Genomic DNA, 26,377 nt, shown 5'->3' with positions numbered 1-26,377 from the left:
GAGGTCTATGGGTAAGCCTAGTAACTTCTAGGGTAGGGACATGTTCGGCACAGCTTTGTGGGCCAAAAGGCCTGAATTGTGCTGTAATTGTTCTATGTTCTATGTTTATTAGTCACATGTACGTCGAAATACACAGTGAAATGCATCCTTTGCGTAGAATGCTCTGGGGGCAGCCCGCGAGTGTCGCCATGGTTCCGGTGCCAACATAGCATGCCCACAACTTCCTAACCCGTACGTCTTTGGAAAGTGGGAGGAAACCCACGCAGACACGGGGAGAATGTACAAACTCCTTACAGACAGTGGCCAGAATTGAACCCAGGTTGCTGGCACAGTAAAGCATTATGCTAACTGCTACACTAGCGCAACCTCTTTATATACTTCATTTGTCTGACATTTACTAAGTCAGACCCATGTAACCACTGGACACAGATTGCCCAGGCAACTGTGTGGAAATGACTTCCAAATAATTGTACATTGCTTTGCAGTCATTTCTCCTGTCTGGTATTAATGAATGAAAGCACTTGAAAAGCGCTTCTGTGGATTTTATTAGGAAGAGTAGCCTGGAGTAAAGAGTTGAAGAGATTATTACTTGTTCTACATGTGGATACAGGAATCATTTTCAATTTCAAATCATTTAGCAAGGCCTGCTCATCAAACTAATACAACCTCATGCACAAACAAATCCACTGAATTGATCATTGAAGAATTAGCCATTTATCTCTGGATTTTCAAGGGCAATTCTAGTATTTTCAAGATGTGTAATTAGACCCAGTTATTTGCATATTAGCAATTAAATCTAACAAAATCCTAATGTTAGTCCAAGTACATTTGAAGTGACCATAAAACACGAGGCAAGTTCATTAGCCTGTGATTTGTTTCAGCCTCTGGAGGCCAATTACGTACCCCTGGTGTTTTCCCAAATCAGTCAATCAGAACAAATTTATATGGTGAAGATGGTTGAGAGCTTTTACCACAGGTTAATTTATTAGGTGCCTTTGGCGTTTAACTAGCGTCTACCATCAGACAGTCACCGTCAATTTACGCCATCAAACTGTCTTTGGGCTGCAAATGCACCAAGTCATATATGGGTGGAAAGATTTACAAATAAGATGACGAATGAAGGAGTTTCAATGAGGTATCAAACTGCAGGAGACAAAAGTCATGCTTTTAGGAACTTCTAAACTATTTTTAATTTGAATCTTATAATGTAAAACATTGCACCTCGAATATTATATACAGGTTTTGTCTCTATACCCAGGGAAGCATGTACCATCAATAGAGAAAGTCCAACATAGGTTGACCAGATTGATTTCGGAGATAGTGGGTTTGTCCTGTGAGAAGAGGTGAAGCAGACTGGGCCTATACTCTCTTTAGAAGAATGAGAGTTGATCCCATTGAAACATACAGAATACTCTCAGGGCTTGATGACGTAGATGCTGGGGTGTTTAGAACTAAAGTATCAAAATATGGAGTTGACCATTAGGGTCTGAAGGGATCTGAGAAAGAAAGTTTCTCACACAGAGATAGAATTTGGAATGCAGTGCCTTGTGGGTGGTGAAGACAGGTACTCCCACAACATTCAATAAATATCTTGGCAATCACTTGAATTGCCAAGACATAGAAGGCTGGTAAATGGGATTATATAGATGGACAGCATTGAACAGTGGGACAAAGGGCCTGTTTCTGTTCCTGTTCTGTATGAGTCTGAGACTGAGATAAGGAGGTATTTCTTCATCCAGACAGTAGTGAATCTTTGGAAATGTCCCCCTCAGAAGGCTGAGGATATTCAGTCTCCGAGTATATTCCTTACAAAAATCAATAAAGTCTCGAATATTATGGGAATTAAGGGATACGAGTTAGTATCCCTTATTATGGGAACGTTACACTGAGGTAAAAAGTCAGTCATGATATTATCACATGGCTGAGCAGGCAAAAGGGGGTGAATGGCTAACTCCTATATCTGTTTCTATGTCCTTATAACCAGTCAAACTAAGTTGCAGCAGCTCAGAGACTCTGCAGTCTGGCTAATTTTAATGTAAGAGGTTGTCAGTCACTACATAGTTTTGTAGTATGTGGTGATATTTATCAGGCAATAATAATTAATGTTGGTTGAACAGGGAATAATCTACAAAAAATTCCTAAATCCAGATAATAGTCAATTGCAAAGGGCATATTCGTCCTTTACAGATAGAGTCATCCAGCGCAGAAACAGGCCTTTTGACCCACCAATCATCAACCAGCAATTTACACAAATTCTAGACTAACCCCACTTTATTCTCCCCACGTGCAACTTCAAACCAGGACAGGGAGGAGAAAAAGACCAAGATGACTTGATTTCATAACTTCACAGATAAATGATATAGGTTGTTCTGCACTGCAATAAAGCAGGAGAAGAAATAAATGTTTGAGAAGAATTCACTTACTTTCATTGCAGATGAGACCTGCCCACCCTGCAGGGCAGCTGCAACCATCTCCCTCAGCATTGCAGAGGCCTCCGTTCATACAGTCAGCACAGGTGAGGCTGCAGTCATTGCCAAAGGTGTTATCCAAGCAAACTACAAGTAAAAAAAAATACAGCATTTGGAAGAGACTGGGAGAATAGTCAAGGAGGATCGAAAGACAGAGTAAATTTCAATCACCTTGCATTTGGAATATTGAAACAAATCAATGACGTATGTAAGAGACTGAAAGAGGGCATAGTTAAGCCTAGCAGTTGCTGCCATAGTTCATGGAGACTACTTCAATAGACATGAGGGGGAATGGTAGTGAGTAAGAGGAGGCAGAAAATGTGAGAAAAAGGATGTGAGAGAGAAACAAAGAGAAAATCAGAGAAAAGAAGACAACTGAGAGACAGGAGAGTAGTAGAGAGAGGGACAATGTGAAATTATTTTTAAGTTTTCAGTAACATACATAATTAGTTGAATAAATTAATAAATAGCACATACTGATTTTATGGACTAGTCTGAGTTCACTCCTCAAATCCTCCTGGTACAAGGGTGTCAGCGAGGGCTTGTAGTGAAGAAGCTGTGGAGGGGCCCTCAACAGCATACCCCGGAATCTGACCAGTTCTATCTCTTCCTCCTCTTCATCCAAATCCCCTTCAAATTCATCATCAAGAGCTGCAGATATAAATCTGATTGAGCACATTTCTAGATCATCCAAGCAAGTTCCAGTGACAACACAGCTCATTCATCACTTAGTGAGGCTGCTCTGATTGTGGCTCCCTGCTGATGTTATGCTGTGATAACTTATGATTCAGCTACGTTATGTGCAATCCATCAGATATCTCCCAATAGGAGGGAGCTTTCAACGACCGTCTCTCCTATTTCTGGGAGAGTTATCAAATGAAGCACTGAGGGGAGTTACACTCAGGCTTAAAGCTTGGACAAAAGAGTCTGTTTCAAGGACGACCGTAAAGGATTGAGAGGTAGTGAGGTGGAGAAGTTTAGGAAGGATATTCCAGAGTTACCTCTTCAGCTACTGATCGTATTCATGAGCAACAGGCCAGAATTCGAACTGTGGTGGTTTCTTGGAGAGAAATACAATGGAGAAAATGGCAAAGATAAGTTCATGCAGGGATTCGAAATCAAGGTGAGAACTTTGAAAAGCAGGAGTTGCTGAACCAGGAGCCGGTGCTGATGAGTGAACTCTGCGTAACAGGTGAACGGGATTGTACGTGTTAGCACTTGGGCAGTGGAGTTCTGGCTGATATTGTTAAATGATCTCTCCCCTCAGGCAGCAGCCTCTTCTCCTTCAAGTTTAATCACACTCATCTCAAAAACAAACAAAAAAGGGAAGTGATTGGCCTAGACCACTTGAGGTCGAGACTCACAATCCAGAAAGATGGGTTCAAGTACCACCACAGCATTTGGGCATTTAGTTTTTAATTTATTCGCAGGATGTCAATGCTAGCACTTATTGTCCATCCCTAATTGCCCCTGAACTGAGGGACCAATTAAGAGGCAATCACTTAGGAGTCATATATACAGGTCGGACCAGGTAAAGATGGCAGATTTCCTTCCCTAAGAGATGTTTGTGAAGCAGATGGGTTTATATGACCATCTGGTAGTTTCATGGCCCTATTACTGGCACTAGGTTTCTAATTCCAGATTACTTTAATGACTTGTGTACAAGTTTCCCTGCTGCTGTTGGGGGAGCCTGACTCAATGGCCAAAGCCCCTGGATGCAAGTTCATTAAGATAACCACTACGTTTTCATATCCCATCAGTTAATCCGTGTGGGATTTTAAAAAGCTAACTATGAAACAACCAGATTGTTGAAAGAAACCAGGTGGTTCCCTGACCTACAGGGAAGGGAATGTGCTGCCTTTATCCAGCTGTCCAGAAATTGTATCGCACCTGTTATCAGTACTCTGAATGATTGCTGCATTTAGCACTAATGTCATTGGGTTTGCTGCATAAAATTTACCAAGTTGGCTAAAATCCAGAACAAAAGAGCATTGGGATGTTTTACAGCCAGAAACAAACCCTAAAAAAGGGCCTGCCTAGCTCACAATCAGACCTCACACAACTTAACAAAGCTCCTGACAGTCTGCATGGGATTGACCAAGGCACAGCAACTAGACTAACCTGTCCAGCCCAGTCAACCATGCAAACTCCACCATACAAACACCTGGGTAGTGATGTACATCAATCACCAGGAAGGGTGATGAGAAGCCTCACGAGAGCACCACCACCAACATGTTCCCCTCCGAGTTACACACCAGCCTGACATGGAAATATATTGCCACTCCTTCATCATTGCTGGAGCTTATCCTGAAGCTCCCTGCCAACCACCAGTGTGGGATACCTTCACCACAAGAACTGGAGAGTTTGAGAATATGACTCATTTCTACCTTCTTCAAAGTATTAGGGGTGGGCAATCAATGCTCTCAACCTGCGACCCACAAGTGAATTAAAAGAAGCTTGAGTAACACAGACATAAAATTGTTATTTATGATATACTGCCTGAATTTTCCCAATATCCCATTTTATTTCATTTGATTTTGGCCATGAGAAAGAACATTTCAGACCATGTCTTACCATGTTTATGTGAATAGTTAAATCAGTTTAAACTTTCAACAGAAGCTCTGCAAACAACACAGCTAATGGTTTAAAAGTAAATACACATTGTAAGACTTGTAAATTCCACAGCTTGAGACTTCTAACAATGTATTCTCAGAAATCACAGTTCAATGGTTTGCGTAACCCACACATCTTGGCTATGTTTACTCACAAGTACAGCTCTTCCTGTCTGTATCCAGCCTGTATCTTTCCTGGCATATACACTGAAAGGATCCGAGGATGTTTATACACAGATGGTCACAGCCACCATTGTCTGCTGAGCACTCATCTACATCTGTAAGCAGAAATCAGAACAGAAATATAAGTGACATTGTAATTGATTCCTGGGATCAGATATATAGCCTATGTGGAAAGGCCAAGTAGAATAAGAGCATAAGAAATAGGAAAAGGAGTAGACCACCAGATCTTCAAGTCTACTCTGACGTTAATTCAGATCATGGCTCATCTTCTACCTCATTGCCATTTCCAGCACCATCCCTCCATCCCTTGATTTTCTTAATGTCCAGAAATCTATCGATCACTGTTTCAAATGAACACAACTGAGCTTCCACAGCCCATTGGGGACAAGAATTCCAAAGGTTCACCATCCTCTGAGTGAAGAACCTTCTCGTTATCTCAGAACTAAACAGCCTAACCCTGAATCTGAAACTGTGCCCCCGGTCCTAGATTCCTCAGGTAGGAGAAACATCCTCTCTGTATCAAGCACATTGAGTTCTTCAAGAATTTTATAAGCTCCGATCAGATGTCCTCTTATTCTTCTCAACACTGGAGATACAGTCACAGTCTAATCAATTCATATTCTATTCTCTTCATTTGGCAAACCCAACATTCCTGGAACATGTGTTGTGAATCTGATCTTCACTGCACTGCTATTTTGATAAGTACATGGTTTCTTAGGAAAGGTGACAAAACTGTACACAGTACTCCAGGTGCACTCTCACCAAGGCCTAAACAATTACAATATTCAAATCATCTTGTAATAAAAGGTTAATATCCCATTTGCCCTCTTAATCACTTGCTGCACTTGCATTCTGAACCAAAGCAACTTGTGTACAAGTTCCTTTGAACAGTCACACGACCTAATCTCTCAGCATTTAACAAATACTCTTCTTGTGTGTTTTGTGCACCAAAGTAGATGACTTCAAATTTTTTCCCATTATGTTCTATCTGTCATGTTTTCACCCACTCACTCAGTTTGTCTGCATCCCTTGAAGCCTCCTTACATCCTCCTCCCTACTCACAATCCCACCTCGTTTGATATTGTCACCAAACTTGGAAAAATGACATTCTGCCAAGTCATTGATATCATTTATGAAAAGCTGGGGCCCAAGCAATGATCCCTGCAGTACCTCATTATTCACAGTCTGCCAACCTGAGAAAGATCTGTTTATTCTCACTCTTTGCTTTCTGTTTGATAGCCAATTCTAAATCCATATCAATATATTGCCCCACCCCCCCATTACACCCCACCCACTTCCAGGTCATTCAAACTCGTTGACCAACCCCCTGTTCACAACCTGATCAAAAACCTTTGGAACATTCAAATGCACCACATCCATTGGTTCCACCTTATCTCTTCTACAAGTCACATCCTCAAAGACCTCCAGCAGATTAGTCAAACATGATTTCCCTTTCATTGATCCATGCTGATTCTGCTCAATCCTGTTATTCTTTTCAAGGTGTTCTGTATGTAATTCCTTTGTCACAGATGTTAGCATTTTCCCTACCATTAACATTAGGCTGACATGTCAGTAGTCTCCCTCTCCTTCCTTTCTTAAAAAAATGACATCACATTTGCTATTCCTCAATCCATAGGAACAATTCTCGAACCTATGGAAGTTTGGAAGGTGATAATCAGAGCATCTACTAACTCTAGAGCCACCTCTTTCAAAACTCTGGTTATACAAACTAGTCCTTGGCAGTTTTCAACTTACAAGTTCATCAACCTTTCTAGTTCTGTTTTTTGAATAATACTTAGTTTTTTCACTTCCTCATTCCTGATAGACACCTTGATACTCTGATATATCTGTGTGTCTTCTTCTATGATGTTAAACACATAGGAATTGTATAAATCTACCATTTTCTTATTCCCCGCTATAAATTCTGTCTCTGACTGTAGGGGGTCCACAACAACTTCTTTGGTCTTTTCAATTTTATATACCTATAAAGGTTCTTGTAGTCAGTACTTATATTTTCTGCCAGTCTGCTCTTATATTCTGTCTTTCCTTTCTTTATCAATTTCTTGGTTCTCTTTATCTGAGTTCTAAAATGCTCCTAATTCTCAGGTTACTTCTGACAACATTATGAATCCCTTCCTTGTATTTAATACTATCTTTAATTTCTTTTGTCATCCATGGATAAGTTACTTTTCCTGTCAGGTTTTTGTGTCTAAATGGAAATTTTTTTTTGCAAAGTGTGTATGTCTTTAAATGCTAACCATTGCCTGTCCACTGCCAGAGTTCCCAGTATATTCTGCTGATCATCCACAGCCACCATTCCTCTCATGCCTTCATTGTTTCCTTTGTTTAGATTTAAGACCCGAGTTTTGCATTGAACTCCATCACATTCAAACTCAATGTCAAGTTCTGTCTGATCATGGTTGCTCTTCTCCAAAGATTTTTAGACAACCAGATCACCAATTAACCTTGTTGACACAAGAGAGACTGCAGATGCTGGAAATCTGGAGCAACACACAAAATGCTGGAGGAACTCAGCAGATGAGGCAGCATCTATGGAGGGAAATAAACAGTTGACCTTTCGGGCCGAGACCCTTCCTCAGGACTGGAAAGGAAGAGGGCAGAAGCCAGAATAAAAAGGTGGGGGGAGGGGAAGGAGCATGAGCTGGCAGGTGATAGTGAATCTAGGTGAGGGGGGGATGTAGGTAGATGAGGGGGAGTGGGAATGATGTGAGAAGCTGGGAGGTGATAGGAGAAGAGGCAAAAGGCAGAAGAAGATGGAATCTGAAAGGAGAGGACTATGGATCATGGAATAAAGGGGAAGAGGTAGGGAACTAGACAGAGGAAGATGTGGGTGATGGGCAGGTCATGAAAACAGGGGAGGGGAAAGAGAAGGGATAAAGGGGCTAGAGAGATAAGGGAAAAAAAGGGGGGGGGAAAACAGAGGGGAGTAGTTACCAGAAGTTAGAGAAATTGCTGTTGATGCCATCAGGTTAGAGACTACCAAGCAGAATATGTGGTGCTGTTCCTCTGATCTGCGTCTCACCACAGCTTGGCAGTAGAGGATGCCATGGACAGACATGTCAGTGTGGGAATGGGAAGTGGAATTAAAGTGGCTGGCTACCAGGAGATCCTAGCTGTTATGGTGGATGGAGCGAAGGTGTTCGACGAAGTGATCCCCCAATCTGCGTCAGGTCTCACCAATGTAGAGGAGGCCGCACAAGGAGCACCAGATGCAATAACTGACACTGATGGTTTCACATGTGAAAGACTACCTCAGGTGGAAGGACTGTTTAGGGCCCTGAATGGTTTGGTGCCAGCTTCTGCTTCTCTCCCTCCCCCCACCCTTTTATTCCGGCTTCTACCCTCTTTCTTTCCAGTTCGAAACGTCGACTGTTCATTTCCCTCCATAGATGCTGCCTGACCTGCTGAGTTCCTCCAACATTTTGTGTGTTGCTCATCAATTAACTCTTTCTCATTGCACAAAGTGAGATCCAAGGTAGCCTTTTCCCAAGTTGGTTCCCCCAGATATTGATCTAGGAAAGTATTGTTTTCGATATTTTCGTCAGTAAATGAAAATCAAACAAGAAACTGGCAGATACTGGAAACCTAGAACAACAGAAAACACTGGAAAAACTCAGCAAGTCAGGCAGCATCTGTGGAAAGAGAAACAGTTAACATTTCATGTCTACAACCTTTTGTCAGAACCTTCATCTTCCACATTATTACAACAAACTTAATTTGTCCAGTCCACATGTAGGTTAAAATTTGCCACGTTTACCGTATTACCTGCATTGCACTCATGTCGAAGTCCCCGATTTATGTCACACCCAATATTACAACTACTATTTGGTAGCCTAACAACGTTTTTTGCCCTTTGCTATTTCTTTATTCAACCCAAATTGATTCTAGTTCTACCTCATGATCTGTCACGCCAAGATCATCTCTCATCACTGCACTAATTTCCACCCTTACTAGCAGTGCTCAGTGCCCCCTTTTCCATTTGGCCTGTTCTTCCCAAATGTCAAATACCCTGGAATATTTGGTTCACAGCTCTGGTCACAACCTGCATTACCTTGAGCATGGAAATACGAGAAGCAATCCCACTGAAACCCAAATCTCCAAAGGTGCCAACATGGTGGATACCAAAAAGTTCTTTCCCCTTGGCCAGAGTCCAAGGCTAGGGAACACACATTTAGGATTAGAGTCAGGAGGAATATCCTTGGTATTCTCTATCCCAGAAAACTGTAGTTGCTCAGTCATTGAGTATATTCAAGGCTAGGAATGATAGGTTTCTGGAATCCAGCGTAACAAGTAGTATATGAAGGTCAGGTGAGTAAACAGGGGTGAGGAAGCATATCAGCCATTATCAAGTGCTAAAACAGGGGTTCAAGGGTCATTCAGCTTCCTTCTGCTCCTATCTCTTACATTATGTTCTTATGCAGCCTGTTCCTTCTACTAATCATTTGTAATCTATCCTATCATGGCTCGATCCCATTCGCTGAATGCCCCAAGGGAAATTTTTATACAAAACCCCAAAGATCATCAAGATAATCCAAAAATAACAATTTTGTTATTCAATTCTGGTGACTCTCCATCGAACAACATGCTTCCCACTTTGAGAATGCAGGAACCTTGTGTTCCGCAATGCATATTTGTTTCGTTCAATATGTGGCTGCTTCTCTAATCATTCCCTGCCACTCTGAGGCAGTTTCTTTTGATGTTTCCTTGGTGTATATTTTTCTAAGCAATGCTTTGTTTTGAAAAGTACATTGATTCTGTTAAACACAGTACTTTTGATTGAATGTTTTCCTTTTAAGACTCTCCTCAACGAGAAGGACATGGTAGCAATTGATCTGAGATTTGGCATGTGTAACTGCTGATGTAACTACCAAATCAGCAAGCCAACACCAGAGCATCTTCTGCTCTCATCATTTTCTATCTCCCGGCAGAGTTAACACACATCTGTTCATTTTTTAGTGGAGATGGATGGAAAGAATTAATGAATGAAATCAAACACCATTTGCACTTCGAGTAAACTGGCATGATGTGAGCAACATGTTATGAATTAGTCAAGTTCTTAATAGTACTGCAAGTTTGCACAGGGAATTGTCTATCTAGATTTCCAGCACCACATACTGAATGCATTATTTCACAGGATATGCACAGAAAATGACCACCAAATGGATAAACAGAAGGTGGCAGATAACGAGCAATGTAAGGATGTCCCAGGAGGCAACTGAGGCATTCCCCTGGTTTCTGTCATTTTATATTGGCCAGATTTATTTTCAGTTCTATTACCACATAAATCCAGTCTGGAGTTGACTTGGGAAAGTGCAGTGCATTTGCACACACTGCATTCTTTCAGCATACTCCCTAAAGCTCTACAAAATCTGACAGGTAGGGCAGTAGCTTTTTTACAAGACTGGTAACACCGACACAAAAAACCTGCCTGCCATTCTGGAGATTTTCTAGTCAGTGAAAAATGCACATCCTTGATTAAGTGCTCCAATGACCTAATAGCTTATACAGGTTTCAAAGCTAACTTTCCTGCTCTCAAGGTTTGGCTGTACGGCACAAGGCCTCGCATAATGCAAAACCCCTGCCTGGGAGATTAAGGAAGCAGACTATTTTGAAATATCTGCAACGGTACTCTGAAAAATGCAATTCAAAGCTGAGATGCAGAGGAAAGTGCCTGGAATGTGTCTTTCATTCTCACTATACCATCACAGCTGCATCCATCCATGTTCAGCCGGTACCCTGCTTGACAGCTGCACTCATAGCCTCCAGGATTGTTATTACAGTCTTGTGCACAGCAAGCTGTGCCAGTCTCACACTCATTGGAATCTGTGACCAAGAGGAAAATCAGAGTCAGTCAACTTTATAGCCATCGGAACTCGGTCTAACAGAGAGCAGAGGAAACAGTTATCAAAATCAAAGAGCAAGTTTCACACAGGTCTGCTCTTTCTTGAGCCATGTTAGTCAAACAATGTTAGGCCCCACTACGATGCGGTGGATGCGGGTTCAATTGTCACATTTATGAGAAGTTTGGATAGGTTCATGGATGAGAGAGGTATGGAGGGCTATGGTCCGGATGCAGGTAGATGGGACTAGGCAGGAAACCAGGCTGGCATGGACAAGATGGGCTGAAGGGCCTGTTTCTGTGCTGTAGTGCTCTATTACTCTCTCTGACTATACAAGAGGGCTTGAGAGTTATAGAGAGACACAGCATGGAAACAAGCTCTTCAACCTACCAAGTCCGCACCAACCATCCACCACCCATTTAAATTAATCCTACGTTAATCCCCTTCTTTTATTCTCCCCACTTTCTCACCAACTCCTCCACACTGCCCCCTTCTCCCCACAATTCTACCATTCGCCTACACACTAGGGCAATTGACCGTGGCCAATTAACCTATCAACCTGCACATCTTTGAGATGTCGGAGGAAACTGGAGCACCTGGAAGAAACCCACCTGGTCATGGGGGAACATGCAAACTCCACACAGACAGCACCCAAGTTCAGGATTGAACCCAGGTCTTTGGCGTTATGGAGCAGTGGCTCCACTAGCTGTGCTACTGTGCCACATGGCTGTACCATCACAAAGGTCATCATAATGCTACAAAACTCACATTGTAAGGTCAATCACTCACAGTTACCAAAAACATAAGAATATAGAGTGGCCATTTGGCTCATTTAATTATCCTCCATAAAAAAAAACTATTTCATTTAAGTTTGAAGGCAGGACCAAGTGACACAAAGCCAAAAAAGCAAGTTTAGAGATAATCAGGGTGCAAACCTTTACTCAAATGGAGATTAATAAGCAACATGGTGCAAGTTGGGTAACTCGGGCCTCAGATTTAGTGATAAATTTCATGATTGTGTCCCTCTCAAATTCCAGAACTTGGTTGTTCTCCTTGTGCTTCACAACCAGAATTGAAGCTAACACTCAAAGCCCATTCCGACAAGACCAAATATACTGCTGCAATGTAGCGGTCCTACTTAAGTATTTTATACAAAAGCAAATCATGATTAGATTCGATATCATGTTATGTTTTCACTTGTATCCCAGACACGATCTTAACTTCTCAATATACAGATTACCACTCTCTCATTGAGCTTCAGTTGTTATATTAGTTAGATGAAGATTTATTTATTAAAATAAAATTCATATGGGTTTAGGAGAGGTTAATGAATGTTGCAGTACCAAGACATGTGTGCCCATCAGAGTCCAGGATGTATCCCTGATTACAAGAGCAGGAAGGTCCAGTGGTTGTGTGTTCACAGTGGTGAGAACATCCACCATTGTTCCTCTCACAGCTGTTCACAATCTCCATTTCAATACCTGTTGGTAGAAAGACAAATATACATTGTAGACAAGTCTTCCACAAACGATACATCTAAAATTCAAAATCATCGGTTTGAAAATCCATAAGGAGTGCACTGACATCCTGCCATAATTTTTTTTAAACAGAACACGTAGGGGAGACCTGATCATACCAGGTCTGCAGGAGTTTCTAATTTCATTTGTAAGGAATGAAGTTTATGCCTGCCCATACTGACAAATCATACGTTGGATCCAGGTTCAGGGGTGGGATTTTCCCTCAGCAGGGAATCCCCACTTCATAATAACAGTCAGGACCTGGGATTTATGTGGCAAGCTCTTTTACCTAGTGAGATGAGATACATCAGCCCCACAATTTTGTCCAGGACGAGCAAATAGTCTGGAGTTCCAAAAAAAATTAATCCAAGCTAGATAGAGGGCACCACCAGATATAATCATGACTTCATTTTTGGAATGTCAACACAAGAAATCGGGTGTCCTGTGTTGATTCTCAGCCAACACGCAAATTCAGGTTTTATACATAAGAAAAGCCACTCAAAAATGACATTTCCCGTTTACGTGGCAGGGAAATTCTAGCCACTGTATTTATAATGAAGCTCTGCATCATGTCAGTTTCGTCACCAGCTGTCACTATAGAAATTTAGTATGTGTGAATTTCACTGGACGTTTAATAAAATAAAAATAATGACACAAAAGTTCTTACATCAGGACTTTTACAGTATCAAATGCTGCAGGGTGGAACCTCTCATTAAAACTGACAAAACGCTTGCAGGGACAGACAGATTGGATGAGGGAGGAAGCTTCCCCTGGCTGAGGAATCTAGATCCAGGGATCAGTGTCTCAGAATAGAGGTTTGCTCTTTATCACTGAGATGAGGAGAAAATGTCTCCACTTGAAAGCTGGTGAATCTATGGACTTCTCCATCCAGGAGGCTGTGTTGGTTTAGTCATTGAGTTCATTCAAAAAAATGGAGTGGTTGGTTTCTGGATATTAAGGGAATTAAGGGATATGGGGATAGTGAAGGAAAATGGCACTGAGGTAGAACAGCCATGATCATTCACTGAGGTAGAACAGCATGTTGAAATGAAGAAGGAGATCGGATGGGATACGCCCCAGGTTACTATGGGAATCGAGCAAAGAGATTGCTGGGGCATTGACGATGATCTTTGTGTCCTCCCTGGCCACAGGAGTGGTACCAGAGGATTGGATGATGGCAGATGTCGTTTCCTTGTTCAAGGAAGGTAATAGGGATAATCTTGCGAATTACAGACCAGTGATTCTTACGTCAGTGGTGAGCAAACTCTTGGAGAGGATTCTTAGTACAGGATTTACAAGCACTTGGAGAAGCATATTCTTATTAGGGATAGTCAGCATGGCTTTGTGAGAGGCAAGTCACGCCTTATGAGCCTAATTGAGTTTTTCAAGAAGGTGACAAAACAAATTGATGAAGGTAGTGCGGTGGATGTGGTGTATATGGATTTTAGTAAGGCATTTGACAAGGTTCCCCATGGTAGGCTCATCCAGAAAGTCATGAGGCATGGTATCCATGGAAACTTGGCTGCATGGATTTGGAATTGGCTTGCACACAGAAGACAGAGGGTGGTAGTAGATGGAGCGTATTCTGCCTGGAGGATGGTGACTAGTGGTGTTCCGCAGGGATCTGTTCTGGGACCCCTGCTCTTTGTGATTTTTATAAATGACTTGGATGAAGAAGTGGAGGGGTGGGTTAGAAAGTTTGCAGATGACACGAAGGTTGGAGGTGTTGTGGATAGTGAAGGAGGTTGTCGTAGGTTACAACGGGATATAGACAGGATGCAGAGTTGTGCGGAGAAGTGGCAGATGGAGTTCAATCCGGAAAAGTGTGAAGTGATACACTTTGGAAGATCGAACTTAAGGCAGACTACAAGGTTAATGGCAGGATTCTTAGCAGCGTGGAGGAACAGAGGGATCCTGGTGATCAAATCCAGAATTCCTTCAAAGTTGCCACGCAAGTTGACAAGGGCGGTTAAGCAGCTGTATGGTGTGCTGGCCTTCATTAGTCGGGGATTGAGTTCAAGAGCCAAGAGGTAATGTTGCAGCTCTATAACACTCTGGTAAAACCACAATTACAGTATTGTGTTCAGTTCTGGTCACCTCATTATAGGAAGGATGTAGAAGCTTTAAAGAAGGTGCAGAGGAGATTTACCAGGATGCCGCCTGGACTACAGAACATATCTTATGAGAGGAAAAATTGAGCGAGCTAGGGCTTTTCTCTTAGGAGGAACAGAGGATACTTGATAGAGGTGTATAAGAGGATTATGGCCTGTGCAGAGGGAAGGGTTAGATTGATCGTGAAGTAGGTTTATATAGGTCGGCACAACATCGTGGGACGAAGGGCCTGTACTGTGCTGTACTGTTCTAGGTTCTCTCTCGATGAATGGCAGAGGAAACATAGAGGGCCAAATGGCTATTTCTGCTCCTATTTCTTCTCCTCTTTCTTCTCCTCTTCATAGATGGTCCTTCAGGATTGAGGATGATTTTGAGGAGTGGAAGTTGCCCATGGATTGAGGGATTGGTCCAATATCAAGGAAACCACGTATGCGCATGCACACACCTCCTTCTCATTCATCTCCCCATAACCTGACCTTCCACCTCCCTCAGTCTCCCTACCTATGTCCTCCATTACTGCCTCCATGAGCGGCCCTTCCCTCATCCTCTCTCTCTCAACTCCTTCCCTCTTCACACATCTCCTCCCCTCTTAGCCCCTACCCCTTTCCTTCCCCTTTCAATTCCCCTGCTCTCATGACAACCCCGTAGCTAAGCCTGGGCTCTCCCCATTCTTCAGCTGTTGGCTGCATGATGTCCTCCAGAGTGAGACCACCCTCCGAGTACTCCTACTTGCACTCTTCAAGTCTGCTCCCTGATTGCCAGTCTCTCACCCTCCTGCCTGGTTCCAGAAGCCCCACCGCCCATCACCAGCAGCCCAGACCAGACCTCCCAAAACAATACCAGAAATCCTCAGGAGAACCTTCAGGTGTTCGCACCCTCTTGGTGCTGTGACAGGGATTGGTGGGTCCTGGCATGAGCTTTCCAATGGGCCAATGGGATTAGAGTTAATGGGGGAAAAAGGATGGCATAGATGTGGTGGGCCAAAGACCCAGTTTCTGTGCTGTACAACTCCACGACAATGAGGAGACCGGAGACGGGCTGCAGGAGTGGGAACATTTCACTCAGCTGCCATTATCACTCAGCATACACCGAGCTTAGGGCAACTGCAGCATCCTCATAACTATCTGTTCATAATCCGTGTCTTGTGTTTGGCTTAGACTAGAAGTAAACCATGAAGTAGAATTACGAGTTCAAAACTACAGCTGCCACTTATCGCCCCCCACATAACAGCTCAACACTGTGGCTCAGAGTATCCGAATCAGAACACTGTAATTTCAAGCGTCACTCCAAAGATTTAAGCACATAATTTAGATTGAAAGCCCAGTGTGGTACTGAGGGAAATCTGCACTGTCAAAAGTATAATCCATGAGTTGAAAGGCTAAACTGAGGACACACGTTAGATGAGAACAAAATACCCTATTTCAATGACAAACAGAGGTGATCCTTCTGAAGGCCTGGCCAACATTTATTCCTCAAATAAAATAGGTCACTCAGAGATTATTATTACTGTTGGACTTTGTTGTGCACCTGTGATACAGCAGTGAATGTATTGTAAAGGTATTTCCTTGACTGAAAGATGTTTTGGAATGTTCAAAAAGGGATATAAAATGTGCTATGTTAATACAAGGTCCTTTGAATCTTTCTGATGTGTCCTGGTCCAGGGAGCTGATCTTTCATAAGTTTCAGAGTGAAACACATTAAAGCCACCAATTGTTGCAGTATGCCATCACTTATCTCATGAATGACATGTGGATTACCACTGCCCAGCTTGAAGGCAGTACTTACGATAACACTGTTTCCCATCAGCACCCAGCTCAAATCCAGGGTTACAGATGCAGCTAAATGATCCCAGGATATTGATGCACTGATGAGCACACATTGCAATTCCTGTGGTGCACTCATTAATGTCTGCCAAGAAAAAGTCAGTGATTAATAGAGAAAACAAAGCTCTCATCACTCAGAACAATATTGCCAGCCACGGGGGAAGATCATCAGAAAAATACACCAGAAACCATAGGTTGTCCTTCAGGTCATTGCATATTCTATTAATTCCATCCCACATGCTACATGTTCAATTTGAAAACAACTTTCGTAAAAATGGAGATTGATCCTCAGAACTCTCTGATGATGACAAACTACAAAGTTTTGTGAGTACTGGCTTCCAGATATTGTCAGTGTTTTAGGAGATGCCATGTCCATTAGTGAGGTAAAGGTGAAGGGCACTAAAAACTATTGAAATCTAATATGGTCTTCTTCCCAGGAAAGGAAGAATTAATGATGAAGTGAAGTGGAGCAGGATATAACTTGATACCTTTCTGGAGTATAGTGGGGATCACAGAGGGCATTAAAAATTTGTGGCATAAATCAACTTAAGACCTCAACAGAGGAGTTTCCTGCAAATCATCATCATTATTTACTGGAAGACAACTCAATCCATGTCATTTACCAAGAGACAAATGTTGTTATTGAGATGTTAAATTCTACCTTTGTTTGATGAGTGCGAGGGGAAGAGCAGCCATACCACTGATACAATAAATGCTAACAACAGCTGCTGCAATATTAGATTTAAAGGGATGCTCAGATGAGTCCAGTTTTGGAATTTGTGCCTCACTCAGGAGGCTTTCTAAGGCTAATCACCAAGAAAATTTATTAAAAGTGACTTTTCGCAGCACCCAACGTTAATAAAAATGGGAAACTTCTATGGAATTAATGGAGTGGTAGTACAATCATACAATACATTCTGTTAATACTAACAGACACAGTGTAGTCTGAGTTGAGCTTCAGCTGCCCAATCCTGATGAGCTAGGACTTAATGCAGTGGCACAATACATAATGAAGAGTTCCATTACTTTTATTTTTACCACACAACTCCATTGTGCAGTCTACAATTGTGCAGAACTATTCAGTCAAAATCTCACCTAGCTTACCATTCAACAGAAGACTTCAAAGTTCCTTGAAAAATCAGCACCTTCTCCATGGCAGAACAATTGAGGTTTCATTAAACCTACTCTGGATCTGTCTTTTAAAAGACATCTGAAAACTGAACAATTTTTTCCCCCTGGAGCACAAGAAGCTGAGAGATGACCTTATTAAGGGTATATAAAATCATGAGGGGCATAGATAAGGTGATTGGTCACAGTCTTTTTCCCAGGGGAGGGAAATCTAAAACTACAGGACATCGAAGCTGAGGGGGGAAAGATTTAAAGGGGACCTGAGGGGAAACTTTTTCCACACAGTGTGGTGGGTATGTGGAATGAACTGCCAGCGAAAATGGTAGAGGTGAGTACCATTATAATGTTTAAAGGGAATTTGGACAGGTACATGGATACAAAATGTTGAGAGGGATATGAGCCAAATGCAGACAAATGGGACTAGATCAATTGGGCAACTTGTCATGGATGAGTTGTGTCGAGGACCCTGATTCCATAGTGTACAACTCTTGACTGTATGACACAAATTCACTCAGCCAACAGAAAACAATATTCAGGATCTTAACCATGAACTGAGGCCCTGATTCAATAAGTTGAGCCCAGAATTTCATGGGATGCTCTTACAAATAAAATACTGACAAGAATAGTTTGTTTTGTGGAGTTTTGTTCTGCAGTGAAAAAAAGTATTAGAGCAGCAGTCTAAATCCAAACAGAAGTTTAAGTTATTGGGCTGTCCACGATCATTAGGGGCCACTGAGTTTCCAACACTAGTTTTATTGCTGTCCAATGCTCAACTCACTAAGGCACAGCAGCATAATTGACACTGTAACATCACAATGTGAAGAAACCCTAACTGTTATCAATTCAATAAATTCTGCTAAGGAATAAAGTCATCATTACTGTATTTGTTTATAAGTTAATTACAAATTGCTTAATGAAAGATGTTACTTGCCGATTACAGTGGTACAGATGTCAAGAATATAACTGGGTTAAATTTGTAATTTGATCAAATAAAGATCAAGTTAATCATCTGAGACTATTCTTTGAATCATCCTCTGAGATCTTATTACAGATGTTAAGAATATAACTGGGTTACATTTGTAATTTGATCAAATAAAGATCAAGTTAATCATCTGCGACTATTCTTTGAATCATTCTCTGAGATCTTATTACAGATGTTAAGAATATAACTGGGTTAAATTTGTAATTTGATCAAATAAAGATCAAGTTAATCGTCTGAGACTATTCTTTGAATCATCCTCTGAGATCTTATTTTGTTAGTATTCACCATTTCCATACCATCACAGCTCTTCCCATTCACCGACAGCTGATATCCAGGATTGCATTCACACTGTGCAATTCCAGCTTTGTTGCGGCATATGTGGCCACAGCCACCATTTCTGTCGTGACACGGATCTTTCACTAGTGGTGATCAAAAAAAGCAAGCACTGGTTAACCATGGTTCTTAGCACACTGGAAGCTTATGTCAACATTCAGAAAGCCAGTGCACGGAAAAGGCCATGCCTGCGCACACCAGAATATATTGGTATCACAGTGCTGCTGTTTCATGATTAACCCAACTTTGTCTCATTCAGGGTACAGATTGCTAATATGTTAGTTGTATCAAATAGGAAATATTTTCTCCTTTGTACTCTGCAGGGTGAATGAATATCTGCCCTATCACATTACATACTTTGGTCACACAGTTATTTATTTTAAGTATGTGTTCTCAGTACTTAGTCAACACCGGTAAGGATGGTGTTTATCCTGAGAACATGCAAGTGGGTCTTGGTGCTAATACTTGCACAATACTAAAAGGAAATTCAGATATTGATCCAGCAACAACAAAGGAAAGGAAATCTATACCTTAGCCAGGAAGGTAGTATACTTGTAGGATAATATGAGGGAGCAAGATGTGTTAATAAGTCACAGCTCCATGTTTTTACAGAGTTATCCCATAGTTATAGTTATAAACTATAGTTATTCCTGGAAATTTTAGGCCATATGTCACAGTCATATCCTAAACCATCTCCAGGGTTATTGCCAATCATGAAGCATGCTAGTGGGTTACATATTAGTCAGACTGGGTTTATGAGGGATGAAAAGGTGGCCAGACTTTCTTCCCTGAAATATGCCAGTAAATGAGAACATTTTTGGAAATTTTTTTCATTTTTTAGCCCCTTTAACCACAATTAGCAGAACCTATTGATTAGTAAGCCAAAGGCTAGTGTGGCTTCCATTCCTTACACCATCCAGCCAAACTGTTTAAGACATTTAAGGAGAGGTTTTACTTTAACAAGAGTTTAGGATAAGGTGTGCAGCTAATGGTGTGTGGAGATGAAAACTGGGAAAAATGAGAGCTGGTTAGAAGCCAGCTCCAACCTTTCAACGATCCCCTCTGGTGAGGGGGGATTTCTTTTAACAGATACAGATCACAACTTCAGTGAGTTTAATGACTCTTATTCATGTACAAAAGCTCATTGGGATCACAATCACAACAGGTGGGGTGATGCAAACTCAGCGAAGTACTGCACTAAATTCTATACTCGTGGTACAACATAGTGTCGCTACTTCACAATTCTAGGGTTCTGGGTTCAATCCTGACTTCAAGTGCTGTCTGTGGAGTTTCTACATTCTCTCTTTGACTGTGTGGGTTTTCTCTGGGTACTCTGGTTTCCTCCCACATCACAGAATGTGTGGTAGGTCAACTGGCCACTTGAAATTACCTCTTCATACAGATAATGGCAAAAAAAGAATCAAAGTGGAGTTGATGGAGTTGAGAGAGAAAATAAGTTCCAGGGCAACAGGACAATAAGATGAGGGGGAATTGGGACTGACGGGATTGCTCGGTTAGGAGCCAGTATGGACTTGAAGAGCTGAATGACCTCCTTCTGCAGAATAAGTAAATGCTTCCTTAACTGCAAGAGGGAGAGAAGATCATCAGTGTATTTTTGTTCAGGAATTACTTTCTGAATCAGTTCAGGATGGACATTGCTTTGTCTCAGACAAGGACCTATGTTACCATCATTGGTAACTGTCTCAGCCATCATTTAAGGGACCAGTGGCTGGGTCAACAAACTGCAGAGCCACTCCTTCAAAGCAGGCCCTATAGGCTGAGCTTCTACAGACTACTGGGAAACCCCTTGTCCATTGAATGCAGAGGTCACATGTGACTCATTACTGTCACTGTTGGTATTGCCTTCAAACCTTTTGCCTCTGTCCAGAGCTCTGGAATAAATATTACATTGGCATTTTCAAAGGTTCAAAACAATGTAGTGGCAGCAGTGTGCTCACTGCCCCCATCCCTGCTAGAGTTACAATCAAACCCCCTTTACCTACTGCAGCCATCAGGCTTAAGGTGGTAAATTGCGTCACTTACATTCACAATGTTTCCCGTCTCCTGTCAGCTGGTAGTTCCATCGGCATTTGCACTGGTAGTGGCTTTCACTGATCTGCACGCACTCATGTTCACAACCACCATTGTTCATAGAACAGGAATTGATAGCTAATAGGTTTCAAAATAGAAGACAGAAATTAAAGTATCCTTTGGTAATCACATAAGACCCGAGAATTCTCTAACCCCCAAGGCAATATGCAAGTGGAGCACAACTAAATTTTCCTCTGTCTACAATGACATAATCACGTCTGCACATCTCTGTTTGGGTCATTTAAAACAGCCCAGACATTCTCCAGTCACAGGCCCACTCAGTGATGAGGAAAGAGGAAAATCAGCCACTGTTGGCACACTTCATTCGCTGGGAACGCTGCCTTCTGTCCAAAGGCTGTGGCCAGAAGGGCACTGCAGGCTGTCCGATGGGGATTTTGCTGCCTCATCGACCCTGATCCTTTGACAGCCAAGGGGCTCAGCAGAAGGAACAAAGAGCAACTTTGCTGATCTCTCTAAACATGCATCCTGCAAACAAACAAGTAAATGAGCCAAGATGGTCAGAACTGCCCCTTCCCATCACATTTAAATGGCTGTGCCTATTGTGGACTCAACTCTGATCAGGAAAGTAAGGTGGATCATCTTTTTTTCTCCCCCCATGTAAACAGAGGCACATGAGGGTGCAAGAGCTAGGAGAATCTATTCTCCTGATTCCAATCTCAAAATGCTAAGAGCATGAAAATAAACTCTGAACAACAATTACAAAAAAAACCAAGGACGTTGATGGAATCAAGATCTAGGACAACTGCTTGCACCAAATTTTAAAGAGGTCAAAATACCTATATAAATGGCACCCCTCAGATGGTCGGTGGAGACAGAGTAACTGTAATTGTGGACTTAAATGTGCCCATTTCATTACAGGCAGCAGTGATCCCACTAATCACAGGACCTCTTAACCTTTAGATTTATCTGAAAGTTAGTCATCTTCCTGAAGACTTGAATATCCACTCAAAGTGGTCACGCTAAGGTGCAATTAAGCAGAAACAGCATCAAATAACAACAGTTTAACTTTAATGCCAGTCTTGCCTTTAATAAGTCTATGACCTTTTAGCTTCAAAGTGCTGCTTGTTTAATGAGGTGGAAAATCCAAGATTTTCCCCCTCCCCACCCCACTGCCCGGGGTAATGTTCCTTATTCATCCTACCCTCTGATTCCCTTCAAAAGAAAGGCTTTGTATCTTTTTTCCAGCAAGCACCATCTCCAACCTCCTGAGTGGGAGAATGGGACACCAACACTGCATTTTGCACCTGCCAGTCAAATTGACACCCATCTATCAACAGCTGTGATACGGATCAAAGCATTACGGACTCGGCAAGAAAAGCACAAAGGGTCCAAAAGGCATGAAAAGCCAAAGCAGGATTGCTCAGTTATGGTTTTTGCCTTGAAGATTAGAGGACTAACCTCTTCTCCTGTATAGGCTCTGTGTGGATTGTTCAAATCAGTAAGACGGTGGCGATTGGATTTCACTGAGAAAAAACAATATGGCTCAGGTTTCCCAGTGGTCTCCCAGTAAAATGAATAGGTCACTCTGCACATTACAACTGGAAAACCTCAGCCTTTTGTGTTTAACTTCCACTGCTCCCAATTCAAGCTTTTGCACAGGATTCAGGGTTTTAAGAGGGGTTTGCTGAGTCTCATGAAAAGCAACAACTAGAAGGCTTAAAACTTGTGAAAAATTTAACACTCATAGGAGTGTAAAGGGGCAGGCATGGTAGTGTAGCAGTTAGTGTAACGTTATTATAGCACCAGCGACCCAGGTTCAATTCCCGCTGCTGTCTGTGAGGAGTTTGTACGTTCTCCCCATATCTGCGTGGCTTTCCTCCAGGTGCTCCGGTTTCCTCCCACATTCCAAAAGACGTACAAGTTAGGAAGTCGTGAGCATGCTGTGTTGGCGCCAGAAGCGTGGCAACACCTGCGGGCTGACCCCAGAACACACCATACAAAGAAGATGAATTTCACTGTGTGTTTCAACGTACATGTGAATAATAAAGATGTCTTATCTTATTAATGCACAAGAGTTAAAACGTTCACTCAGCAATCTTGCTGATTGGATTTGCTACCAGCAGATCTGGGGTAGATGCAGGTATTAACAACATGTACTGAAACTTTAATATATTACTGTCCTCATCACCCTGCAAAACGTAGCACTGCCATGGCCAAACAGCAGGTATCTAAAGAGAGGTTATCAAACCCAGTTACATGGAGAAAGTAATTGTAGTCCTTGATAACAGCCCATAGCACAGGCTCACAGTAGCCAATGAAATGTCACTAAAGATTAGTGGGGTTGAATTGAGAAATCATTGGCAAAGTTTGGAAATTTGAAGGAACAGTGGCCTAGATATTGGACACAATTGAACCTGCTTTTTTGTGCATGAATCATGCATAAATATCGCTCTATGCACGTGCTGAAGTGTTTAGTTCTGCTTCTGGTTGAAGTCTTGGCCATTTGAAAAGTGGACCAGTGCTTCTGATTGCAATCACTTTAGTGTGAGTGCCACTTCCCCATCATTGTCTGTGCACACAATGACGTCAACAATGCATGTGTGCTCGTTACCTCCCTTCTGACAGAAATTGGCGCAAACGGTCATGACCAAAGACCTTCAATTTTCACCAACAAGGACTAAACAATCACGTTACAATCAGGAATCATGCATGAATCATGGAGACATCAGTGAGACATTAATAAGCACTGACCACGCCAGCATTTTCATTTTTATTTGCTGATCTTTTCCCAACAGGCAGCACTGCCTTAGACCACAGTCTTCCTGCACTGTGCAACTCACTGCAAGAAGCTGTGACCTGTGTCCCCAATAGCCCTGCCCCTCAAAGTGGCTTCAGGCCACTGACAGCACAGTGCACCACTACACCACTCCATAACATGAGGGAGGTCTCTGAGGAGACCAGGGCAACATTTCCTCTCCTTTCCCCCACTGCACCTCATCCTTTTTCCCTCCTTCCCTCTCCCATCCACTTCCATTTTCTCTTAATTCAATGACATCTCTGTGGCTGGATTGGAGAGGGCAATTTAACTGATATGATGAAAATGATGCATGAGCTCTGCAAACAGCTGCCTCCTTTAAACACTTAGGCATCACTCTATTGCTTCTTACTGGGAAAGAAGTACAATAACAATTTCTTGATCTTTTTTGGTGGGCCACAACTTGGTGTTAACAACTACTTAGTGAACTAAAAATGGATGAAATCCAATTTCTAGGCTAGGCTTCTCATACTTCCCTTATGTGTGAGGTGATAGTTCACAGCAAATAATTCTATTGTTGGTGATTTCAAGAGATCTGCCTATTGGCAAAATGTGACAAGAAAATGTTGCCCCTGGTGAGTGATAAGCATTCATATGAAAGATCGTCACTTTAGCCTTGTTCCTTTTAATCCTTTTGCCCCAATTTGCCTGTAGAAATGGTTTAATCACAAAAACTTTCAACCATCCTGCCATAGCCTCCCACAGTGATTTCTTTTCCCCACTGGAAATGTGCCAGATATCTGCATTGTAGAACATTTTTCTGTTTTCTTTACTTTTTTTTCCAGAAAGTATAAAGCTTTTCTATTTTCACCTGGTTTCTTCTCCTCTCCCAACATCATACAACAGCTCCAGCCAAGTGGAAGCCAAAACTCAGTTAAGGCACTTTGGAGCATATAGTTGGTGGACAGCCAATCTGATTCCTAAAAATGAAAAGGGAGTTACAACGAGCCAAGGTTCACCTTGCCAGGCAAACTTACAGATACATGTGCGACCATCTGCATGGATCTTATAGCCAGGCTCACATTCACAGTAAAAGGATCCTTTGGTGTTGATACAATTTTGTTGGCAGCCTCCATTAACCACAGAACATTCATCAACATCTGCAAAGAGAAAGAAAACAAATTCAGGCACAGACATAATGTTTTTTTTAAAATTATATTTGGATGAAAAAGTAGTGTACTAAATGTAAATAAACCATAAAATAAATAACTAGTAGCCTTTTGCAGTGCTTTAAGTAATAAAATGCTCCCCGCTCAATAGAGTCACTGTCTCTGTCAAGAGGGAATAAATCAGAAGGAAGTTGTGCTTACATTAACTTTAGAAGCATTTGTGATTTTTTTTGTGTGATTGGGCAAAATAAGCTGTTTTGCACGTTAGATCATGCTAATGATTATTTCTGGTGATCAGTGACCATTGGGAAATGGGCCTGGACACTTCTGGGCTTGATTCACCTCAGTGCATTGGCCCTGACATCATTCAGTGTGCAGCAACTATTTCCATGTTTGCCCACAGGAACTGAAGCTTAAAGTTGTGACCTACAACCTTCCTTTTCACCCACTGTAAAACAAGGAGAAAAACACACAGTGAGCTGTCAATAGGACACAAATAAGGGATCCCCACTGTACTTCAATGTTTTGTCCATACTTTCTACCAGACTCAGTGCTCTGTGCTTCACTTTTGTCCACAAGTATCACCGACAAAGATTACATTAATTCTACAGCTCATTTCTCATACTTTTCCTAGGCATAGGAGGAGGCCATTCTTCCCATTGGGTATATGCTGGAGCACCCAGAGGAAGCACAAGCAGTCACAAGGAGAACTGGCAGTCCTGGAGGCCCAGTGTAAATCTAGATGGTTGGAGCTGTGAGGAAGCAGCAGTACCAACAGTACCACTGTGCCCCTCCTTAGTGCAAGATGCTGTGATCTTGCCCCCTTGATGTGCCTTTGGGACCATTCATGGAATGGGGACTCATTGGGCCCATTCATGGAATGGGGACTCATTGGGCCTCATATGAAGCATCCCCACATATAGAGGAAGGTGGTGTGTGCTCCACTCTCCTCTTTCGTGGCAGCCTTTTATGCTTCCTTCAGATTTTTCACATATTTCCCAATTACTTGCAGGACATCTGATGTGGACACTACAGCAACAAGCAGCACCTATAAGTACACCAAAAATGGGTGACCTCCAATTTCTAGAATGATGTTCTTGGCATTGCAAAGCAGCTAGCTACAGGCCTTGGAATAAATCACCACCAATTCCTATTATCAGAAAATGATGTAATGCACAGACAAATTAAAATGATGCATAGTTTCAAGGTGCGCTAAGCAAAACATTTGAATCCTCTTAATTTCAATGTATTAGATTGCAGATTTAAAGCACAATGTAAAGTCATCAGTAAGGATTGTTGGGGAGAAATGCATCCTCAGATCAGTAACACTAAATGTGCACGTATACTAGCATCTGCATGATGAAATCCACTTCTGAAAATTT

At 42.0% G+C, this 26,377-nt stretch overlaps 1 protein-coding gene across 1 annotated transcript in view; it reads right to left on the bottom strand.

The window, feature by feature from the left end:
- The window catches only part of LOC127571885 (multiple epidermal growth factor-like domains protein 6), a 265,342-nt gene that overhangs the window by 59,908 nt on the left and 179,057 nt on the right, over positions 1-26,377 (bottom strand). The window contains exons 6-14 of the mRNA XM_052018632.1: positions 24,864-24,986; positions 21,063-21,188; positions 18,983-19,105; positions 16,539-16,661; positions 12,468-12,605; positions 10,985-11,107; positions 5,236-5,358; positions 2,946-3,119; positions 2,424-2,555 (exon numbers count right to left, since the gene is read on the bottom strand). Of these exons, the coding sequence (XP_051874592.1) occupies positions 2,424-2,555; positions 2,946-3,119; positions 5,236-5,358; positions 10,985-11,107; positions 12,468-12,605; positions 16,539-16,661; positions 18,983-19,105; positions 21,063-21,188; positions 24,864-24,986 (1,185 nt within the window). The remainder of the gene's footprint in view (positions 1-2,423; positions 2,556-2,945; positions 3,120-5,235; positions 5,359-10,984; positions 11,108-12,467; positions 12,606-16,538; positions 16,662-18,982; positions 19,106-21,062; positions 21,189-24,863; positions 24,987-26,377) is intronic.

The sequence above is a fragment of the Pristis pectinata genome, chromosome 6 (genome assembly GCF_009764475.1).
Source record: "Pristis pectinata isolate sPriPec2 chromosome 6, sPriPec2.1.pri, whole genome shotgun sequence".
In the NCBI taxonomy this organism is placed as follows: domain Eukaryota; kingdom Metazoa; phylum Chordata; class Chondrichthyes; order Rhinopristiformes; family Pristidae; genus Pristis; species Pristis pectinata.
This window is presented reverse-complemented; position numbering and strand designations above follow the sequence as displayed.